The sequence below is a fragment of the Tupaia chinensis genome, unplaced genomic scaffold, assembly GCF_000334495.1.
Source record: "Tupaia chinensis unplaced genomic scaffold, TupChi_1.0 Scaffold000247_1, whole genome shotgun sequence".
NCBI lineage: Eukaryota > Metazoa > Chordata > Mammalia > Scandentia > Tupaiidae > Tupaia > Tupaia belangeri.
In genome coordinates this window covers 1,401,547-1,411,546 of record NW_006159725.1, presented here as the reverse complement: position 1 = coordinate 1,411,546, position 10,000 = coordinate 1,401,547, and the positions used below count along the sequence as shown (strand labels likewise).

At 40.5% G+C, this 10,000-nt stretch overlaps 1 protein-coding gene across 1 annotated transcript in view; it reads right to left on the bottom strand.

Annotated features, from left to right (window-relative positions):
• Window positions 1–4,322: 4,322 nt before the first annotated feature.
• SC5D (sterol-C5-desaturase) overlaps window positions 4,323–10,000 on the bottom strand; it is a 21,528-nt gene continuing 15,850 nt past the window's right edge. The window contains exons 4-5 of the mRNA XM_006148799.3: window positions 5,270–5,370; window positions 4,323–4,945 (exon numbers count right to left, since the gene is read on the bottom strand). Coding sequence (XP_006148861.1) covers window positions 4,493–4,945; window positions 5,270–5,370 — 554 coding nt within the window. The 3' untranslated portion in view covers window positions 4,323–4,492. The remainder of the gene's footprint in view (window positions 4,946–5,269; window positions 5,371–10,000) is intronic.

Sequence of the window (10,000 nt, the reverse complement as noted above, 5' to 3'; positions counted from 1 at the left end):
CCTTGATAGACTTAGAAAAATACTTGCTTTAATCAATATTTGCAGTATTAACGTACACCTAAAACATATTTTTTCTTAAATCTCTAGGTTCCACTTGAAGATCTTACTAAGTTGTAAATATAGTACATTTAAAAATAAGAGAAATTATATTCTCATTACTTCAATTAATAAATTAAATCCATCAATTCTCCTACACATTTAACATAACATTTATTTTATTAATCACATTTTCTCAAATATTTGATAAGAGAATTACTATATCCTAATAATTCATGATTCAAATTTACTTTATCACAAAATAGCATATCAAATGGTTAGTCACAGGGCCAGCAGATGGTACGGTGGTTGAAGCGCTGAACTCCCACATGGCCAACCATGGTTTGAGTCCTGGACCTGGTGGGTTGAAAATCATGCTGGGCATGTGTGTGTGAGTACCTAAAATCCCTAGAGGAGAATGGAGAAGGGACTGCAGCCTGGCCATCCTCCCTGGGGGATGATTTCTTGCTTACCCTCTCTCTCTGTCTCTCTCTCTCTCCAGAGGGTACATGTGCCCTATGGCAAAAACCTTAACAAAGCAAAATGAAACAGGTTAGTCACTCAACTTCAAAGTACAGTCTGAAGAAGTTAGGAAGATTAAGAAAGGAAGTTGGAGTCTTAGACCATTTGTGCTGCTGTAACAAAATACCTTATACTGGATAATTTATAAATAATGTAGTTTTTCTTACAGTTCTGGAGTCTGGAAAGTTAAGAATAAGGTACCAGTGAGGGTCTGATCTCTGCTTCCAAGATACCAACTTGGTGCTGTGTCCTTAGGAGGGATAAACACTGTGTCCTTGCAGAGTGAAAGAGAAGGAAGATCAAAAAGGATGACACCTCTTTCATAAAGTCATTAAGCCTCTAGTGAGGGCTCTGCATTCATGACCTAATGACCTCCTAAAAGCCCTAATTCTTACTATCACACCAGCAATTAAGTTTCAACATACAAATTTCAGGGGACACGTTGAGACCATAGCACCCCTCAAGTTGGTTAGTTTCTTTGGGTATCCTTTTTTGTGTTCTTCATGACAATTTAAAATTTTTCTCCTATTAGGCTAATCTCAAATCTTTTTGTCCTGAGTTGTCCCCCTAGTTTCCATCTTCCTCCCAGACATCACCTCTACTTAAAGTATATCATCTCCACCTGTATTATAAACTCCCTGTATCAAAAAGTGAGCTCATAGTTTTTCCCCCAATCTGCTCCTATCTTCTAGAAGATGGGAGGAAAAAGAAATATGGCACAGGTGGATGAGAAGTAAGAAATTCACAGCTATCAGTATTAAAGGACAGGGAAGATGAAGATGACTCGGGACAAGGGTGTCGAGAGATGGGTTCTTGAACCATCTCCAGCCACTTCCCAACTCCTGCCATAAAAGAGAAACCATAATTCAGATGTTCCCTTTCTGTCCTGTAACTATAAAAGATTTCCAAGTTGAGGAAAAACATCTACCACTTAATATTCCTGTAGGACGGAATTTAGTCCTCATTTCCACAAATACTCCCCAAATTCCTTAACAGAGAATAGTAGAATGTGGTGGTAGTGCATTAAAAAGCTAGGCCTACTTTACATAATACTGCATGCAGTTATCATAAGACCAGAAATAGAGAATGAGGAGGACAGACTAGCACCTTTGAGGAAGCCTTCTTCTCCCTATAACTTCGGTCCTTTCTTCTCTATTAGTCACTCTGGAAGAAGAATCTAGAAGATCCTTTAATGCTCACAATGGAATTATGAAATTAAAGATAATAAGACAAACAGCACATGGATAACTTGAAATATTTTTGAGCTCATTCACTACTTCAACATCTTTTCTTTAGTCCTCCCTTTCTGATGTGTCCTAATACATGGATAAGCCATGCTGGTTTAGCTGTTGAAGAAATTGATTCCCTCCCCAAAAATCTGTAAGGTTCTCTTTCCTTATAGGCACACAGCTGAACAATTTCCTAGACTCTTGTTCAGTTAGGTAGGCCTTATCAGTTTTGGTCAAAGAACATGGACAGAAGAGATCTGAGCCACTCTTCAGGCCTGAGCCATAAAAATTTCCCATGTGCAGTTTTCCTTCTTTCCCCATGTGCTCCTTCAACAAAGGGGTAACTACAGACTGAAAGAGAGGCAGAGTCCAAGGCAGCAGGAGCTTGGGTTGCAGAATGACTCTAGGGAAAGCCACCGAAGCAAGGCCCAGAAACATCCACACTGGACTTTGCATGAGAGAGAAATCAATCCTGGAAAACCACAGGACCTCCGGGGGTCTTCATTTCCTCATGTTAAGGACATGTAGTAATACCTAGTACAGTGGACAAGCTCAGTGAATATTAGTTTCATTATTATTAAGAAAATTAAAAGTTACTTCTTAATTTCCTTCTTTATCTTAAAGTGGTGTACTGGGGGTAGGTGGGAAGAGTGAAAAACACTCAGCTGCATTGACCCATTACAAAACACTAACTGTTCATTTTCACATTTAAGAACACCTTGTGGGGCCAGCAGGTGGGATGGTCATTAAGGCGCTGGACTCCCACATGGATGACCATAGTTTGAGTCCCAGTTTGCTTTCTCACTTTGCTTCTTTCCTTCTCTTTCTCTGTCTCTCTTGGGTAAGCACATATGCCCTATAGCAAACTTAAAAAGAACACTCTTTGGGGTTGGCAGGTGGCATGGTGGTTGAGGCGCTGGAACTCCCACATGGCCAACCTTGGTTCGAGTTTCTGACCTGGTGCCTTGCTGTCTCATGTTCCCTCTTTCTCTGTGTCCCTCTGGTCAAATTAAAGAAAAATAATAAATAAAAATAATAATTAAAATTAATAATTCAAATTTAAAAAAGAATGCCTTGTAATAATAACTTAAAGAGAAAAAAAAAACATTTTCTTCTAAATCCCAAGCATCAAATTTTATGACTAGTCTCTTGAAATACCCAAATCTAATAAAGATGTGAAATATAAAGACAACGTGACAGCCCCTCTGCCTTCCCTTGTCCGTGAGCGTCTCAGGATGTTCTAAGTAATTTAATGACCCACATCGTTTCTGAGGTTTTAAACTGACACAATATTTATATAAAAAATACTTAGGCTATTCCAATATTTAACTGATACAGTTTAATAATAATCATGATCAACTTTTATTGATTTCACATAAATAGCTTATAGAATGCCTGTACAAACCGTGTTTTTCCAATATATTTATGTTACAATACACGTCTTTTTTTGAAGTATCTATTACATCTTTGCAGAGGAAGTGAGCAGTGCGAAGGGAGAAGAGGGAGAATGAGATTTTAAAACGAGTCGTCAGTGACAGGACTAAATAGCGGGCAATTACTTCCTTTGACAAAAAATTACAGGTTTGTAACTTTTCAAGTTAATAAAAGTGCAGTGCATTGATTTAATTTAAAAAATTAGTAACATCAAATTTCCTTTTTCTAAATATATTCAGATTTATATCTTTGTATCCTTACTAAAGACCATCAAAATCTTGCATGAAATAATCCCAGATCTAGGTTAAATCATGATAGTATTGACATAGTTTTTGAACTCTAATTTACTTATTCTATTTTTTTGTACTCTAATTTACTTATCAGTAAAACGTAACATTTGACAATGCCCTCAGGCAATGAGCCTCCTGTGTAGGAGGGTGATAATCTTATTATACCTGCTATTATTTAGGTCATTTACATGACCACTAATATCAGAATTTTTTTCCCCACACTGATATTTCCACTTGAATAACCTACAAGTAGTCATTATCATATCAACACTGAGAGTTAACTATTCCTGGCACGAGGAGCCGCCTTTGTGTTAGTATTTCTTGGTTGTGGGGCTTAGTCTTGGTATTACTAGTGTGTGTTTTTTTTAAAGAGAGTTTTTTTTTTTTTTTTTTTTGCTATAGTACAGGTGTGCTTGCCGGAAAGACAGAGACGGAAAGTAAGAAGTCACCCCCAGGAGGGACGGCCATGCCACAATCCGTTCTCCTCCACTCTCTTCTCGGAATTTGGGGCACACGTGCACACACACCCAATGTGGGTTTTAAGCCACTGGGTCTGGGACTCAAACCATGGTTGACTACATGGGAGTCCAGTGACATAACCATTATGTCATCTGCTGGTCCCAGTCTAGGTATTATTAACCACAATGAATTTTTCTTAATAAACGTGGGCAGATTAAGATAAAAGGATATAGCCTAGTCTCCATAATAATTTATTCTCTGTCTTATTTAAAATCATTGCTCAGGCTATACATACTCCAGATCTGCTGGCCAGAAAGACTCAAGTGGTCCCTGGACCAACGTCTGGCAAAGCAAGAGATTAAAATCTTGGTGCTCACAGTATCTTCCTTTGACCTACCATTATAATCACTCCTCAGCAGTAGCCACGATGCTGATTCAAATGATACTATTTACTTGCTATGTATCTTGGCTACACTTAGATGATTTCTCCTTATTAAAAATATTTAATAACTGGGCAATAGTCTACTTAGTCTTTGTAAACTCGCCGTTCAATAGCTTTTCGTTTTTATGACCATTTTGTGCAAGGCTGCTGCGTTCTTCTGTCATCTTCTTCACATAGTTAAGTGGCCCTTTCCCCTCAAAGGCAGAAGGACTTTTGAACGAGCCTCCAATTCTATCCCACAGCGTGAAATACTGTCCGTAGTTATAGTCAAAGAACAGGTGGTGGTCTGTGTGATGAGCTGAGCCGTTAATAAATGGCTTTAAGATTTGGGGGACACGAAAATCACCGTCATGAATGGAAATGGTCCAGATATTAACCAAGACATACAAACCCAAATAAACCACCTTGTGCAATGGGAAGATAAAAGGGTATATGTGGTAAGGGAGGCCTTGAAGAAAGCCATCCACAGGATGAAAAGCGTGACTTGCAAATGGAGTCGGAATCTTCCAAATGTGATGAGGCTTATGTATGCGCTACAGAAGAAAAGGACACCGTTAGCCCCATAAACTCCACCCGTGACAACATTTGACCTAGCTTTTCAACTAAAAAAGAAAAGCCCCTTGAAATTAGCAAAATCACTTTATAAAATGCCTTCCATCTTTATCTCAAGAGTAAACAGTACCATTTTAAGACACCCCCTCCAGACCCATAAATACCATGAACAAAAGATACCTGGGACCTGGCCTGACTTAGCCAATTAGTATAATTAGGGGGAATTCTTAGAGACAGAGAGCAGAGTCTATCACCATGCACTTCTGAAGGTTAAGCCTTTTTCTCTCCCCAATAAATGACTCTACCTTATACACGAGTCTGTGGTGAAGGCCTCTGTGAATCCAGTAGATGAGCATATCGGTGAAAAAGAGGAAGGATATTACGCTAAGGACGAGGTGAAACCACCCTAGAAGACACAACAGGAAACGGCAGCATTAAGATTTGGCTCCCTGGGGCTGGCAGGTGGCATGGTGGTTAAAGGCACTGGAGTCCCACATGGCTGACCATGGTTCAAAGTCCCAGACCTGGAGGCTTTTTTTCTCATTTTCCTCTCTCACTCTCTCCCTCTCTTGTCAAATTAAAATAAATAAATAAGTAAATAAAGTTAAATAAAATAATTCTTTAAAAAATAAAAAAGGTTTAGCTCCCACTGGGACCAGCAGATGGCATACTGGTTACAACACTGGATTCCCAGATAGTCAAAGACCCGGTGGCTTAAAACTCATAGCAGGTGCATGTGCATGCATGCAAGAGGAGAATGGAGGGGTAGGGACTGCAGCATGGCCATCACCCTTGGGGGGGTGACTTCTTGCTGTCTGTCTGGCAAGTGCACATATCCTACAGCAAAAATCTCTCTCAAAGAGAAGATCTGGGGGAACCAGCAGTTAGCGTAATGGCTATGTCGCTGGACTCCCACGTAGTCGACCGCGGTTCGTGTCCTGGACCCGGTGGCTTAAAACTCACGCCGGGCGCGTGTGCGTGCGTGCCCAAGATCCCGAGAGGAGAATGGAGGAGAAGGGATTGCGGCGTGACCATCCCCCCTGGGGGGTGATTTCTCGCTTTCTGTCTCTATGTCTCTCTCTGTCTGTCTGGCGAGCGCACGCGCCCTACCGTGAAAATCTCTCCAAAAAAAAAAAAAGAAGATTTGGCTCCCAGAATTAGAGCAACTTTTCACAAGGTTATCTAAGTGCAAAGTGGGGTTCTAGACTCAGGACTATAAACTGTTCAATAGATTATAATTTATTCAATAGATTATAAATTATTCTCCCTTGACTCCCTGAATCCGGCCATTTCCTCGTTTCCTCATTTTCCCTCATGAGAGCTTGAAATGCCCACCTAAAGTATTTTTTAATTGAACCATAAAGATATTTATGAGACAGAAAGGGCACTCCTGAGGCATCTATATTAAGTTTCTGAGAATAATAGTATTTCATCACTTTCCTTCCTATTAATCTTCCTAATACAGATCTTTACATGCTATCTCCCTCCTTGAAACTTTTTGTCCACTAAATGCCTTTAAATGAGTGGTATTTTACTCTATAACCCAATCCCTTCTTTCTTTTAATTTTATTTTTTTCACATTCACCAGAGACACACACACAGAGAGGGAGGGAAAGCCACCAGGTCTGGGATTCGAATCATGGCCAGCCATGTGGGAGTCTAGTGCCTTAACCAGCACAGCACCTACTAGCCTCCACAATCCCTTCTAGTCTGCAGTCTCATCATTCCCGTACTTCTGCTGTAGCCAGGATGGTCTACTCAGTGCCCTGTCAATGTCCTCAGAGCCCTACCTCTGTGCCTTTGCTCACTGTGCTCCCAGAACCAGGAGTGCCTCCCTCTGTTTCTACTCCGAATCCTTCCAGCCAACTCGTCACCCCACTGCATGGTGTCTGTTCCACCTCTAAGTAACTAACCCCCTACTCAGAGAGCAGGGGTGCGGGTCCCAGTAAGCCTGGGTTCGAGTCCAACTCCTGACTGAGTGACCTCCGCAAGTTACCAAAACTCTTTTTCCCATAATATACTCACCTTTAAATAGGACATGGTAACAGTAGCTACCTCATAGAATTGTAGAAAAAAATGGATTGATCCTGGTGAAAGCTCCCAGCTCTTGGCCAACACACATTGGCGCTCAATAAATGTAAATGATTATTCTTTACCTTCTATATATTAGAGATGTGTCTTAATGAAACAGTTTCAAAATTTTCTCAAATTTAGTCAGACCAAGGCTATTTGTAATAGGGAAAAAAGCAGCAATCCTAAGGTCTAAGAATCAGGTTGTTTAAATGTATATCCATACAATGAAATACTAAAACTAATACACAATGTAATGTCAGTATTGATAGACATAAAAATATGGCCATACATATACTGCTAAGAGAAAAAAAGTCAGGGTCCAACCAGTATGCATAGTAGGACTTATTTTTATAATATAAAATTCACTTTTTTTAATATGGAAGAATATATACTAAAGGATTTATAGTGTCCAGGCAGCAGGAAATAGATTTTTTAAATCTATATTTTCGGGACCAGCAGGTGGCATGGTGGTTGAGGTGCTGGACTCCCACATGGCAGTCTGCAGTTCAAGTCCCAGATTTGGCAGCTTGCTTTCTCTCTCCCTCTGTCTCTCTTTGGTGAGCACACATGCCTTATAACAAATTTTTAAAAAATAATAAATCAAATTAAAATAAATAAATCTGTATTTTCTGAGCCAGCTAGGTAGGATGGTGGTTAAGGCAGCTGGATCCCACATGGCTGCCTGCATGATTTGAGTTTCCAACCCTGTGGCTTGAAAAACATGCTGAGTACATGTGCGTGTGTTCCCAGAATCTCAAGAAGACAATGGAGAAGGGACTGCGGTGTGGCCATCCACCCCTGGGGGGTAATTTCTCATTTTCTCCCTCTCTCTCTCCAGCAAGCACACACACCCTATTACAAAATTTCTAAAAGGAATCCGTATTTTGGAATTTTCAGCAACAATAAATAACTAAAGATCATTTTAACCCAGGAGCCATCTCACTCATGTTCCCCCAATACAATCATCTACAGCAGACTTTCATTAACAAAACTAAAGGAATGCATATTAAGTGGTAGCACATGAATGCAAGAAAGTACAATATGAAAAAACTGGGGAACCAGCAGTTAGCGTAATGGCTATATCACTGGACTCCCACGTAGTCGACCGCGGTTCGCGTCCCGGACCCAGTGGCTTAAAACTCACGCCGGGCGCGTGTGCGTGCGTGCCCAAGATCCCGAGAGGAGAATGGAGGAGAAGGGATTGCGGTGTGTCCATCCCCCCTGGGGGGGTGATTTCTCACTTTCTGTCTCTATGTCTCTCTCTGTCTGTCTGGCGAGCGCACGCGCCCTACAGTGAAAATCTCTCAAAAACAAACAAACAAAAAAAAAAACAAACAAAAAAACTGAACAATTTGTAATTATTTGAAAAAAAGAAAAGGAGAAACAGATTTAGTTCTTTAAAAAAACTAACGTTTGGGGGCCAGCAGGAGGCATGGCAGGTGCTAGACTTCTACATGGCGACCACAGTTTGAGTCCCGGACCTGATAGCTTGCTTTCTCTATTTTCTTTTTGGAGAGGTTTTTCGCTATAGGGCGCATGCACTCGCCAGACAGAGAGAGACATAGAGACAGAAAGTGAGAAATCACCCCCCCAGGGGGGATGGACACACCGCAATCCCTTCTCCTCCATTCTCCTCTCAGGATCTTAGGCACGCATGCACACGCGCCCGGCGTGAGTTTCAAGCCACCGGGTCCAGGACGTGAACTGCGGTCGACTACGTGGGAGTCCAGCGACATAGCCATTACGCTAACTGCTGGTTCCCTCTTTCTCTCTCTTTGTCTCTCTCTAGTGAGCACATGTGCCCGATAACAAACTTAAAAATAAAAATAATAAATAAAATAAAATAAAACTGATGTATGCCTAGAGCATCTTCTCCTGATGCCCACATTATTAACTCACCATTTGGAAACTCTCCTACGTCATCATATAATTTGCTGTAACCTCTCAACTCCAGCAGGAACAATAAAACAGTGGGAATACTGATCCACGGCAATGACTGGACGGTAAACTTAATCTCTCGATAGACTTGATTCTGAAAATGAAATTTCCAGTGGTTAGAAATTTAAAAATCTGTTAAAACTAGTAGAAAATTGTTTTAACGTGAATTTTTAACATCTCTTTTTTTAAGAAGGGGCATACCTCTAACCTCTTTCAGTTAACACTGTAATACATGGAATGGGTGTGTAAAATCCCCAAATTTCTTCTGTACTGCGCAAGTGAAATAAACATTTTAAATTTTGAACCCTTTTTTCCTTCCCATGAAAATCTATATTCTAAATTTCTACTCGTGGAATAAACATTTCTTTCACTAACTTCTATTCTAAGTACTTTTTTAGAGTTTTTTGTCTTAAGCGAGTACACTCACTGGAGAGAGATAGAGACAGTGAGAGGGAAAGTGAGATATCACCCCCCAGGGGGTGATGGCCACACCACAATTGCTTCTTCTCCATTCTCCTCCTAGGATCTTGGACACACACGCACACATACACATGTGCCTGATATGACTTTCAAGCTACCAGGTCCAGGACTTGAACCAGGGTTGACCATCTGGGAATCCAGTGACGTTAACTACTACGCCATCTGCTGGCCCATCAATATCTTTCTTAAGAAATTCAGTCCCTGAAGTAAACTAACAAATACAAGTAACTAAAATAGAAAAATCATTGTAAACAACTCTGGAACTACCCAGCTTGAATCCTTTATCTAGCCAAAAAAACCCAAAAGGTGAAAACATTTCAGTTTGTCACCCAAAGATTTAAAATAGTTACATAAATGTGTGTAGTCATTTATTTACCAATATGAGCGTACTGGGTTGTCAGGAAAGCCATGATGTATTTTTTTCCTACATTTTTCTATGCAAAAATGCCTCATGACTTTTCCAACGACCCAATAGTTAGGTAAGATATCAGGTCTAGGACAAGCAGATGGCCTAACAGTTATGTTGCTGGACTACCACGCAATCG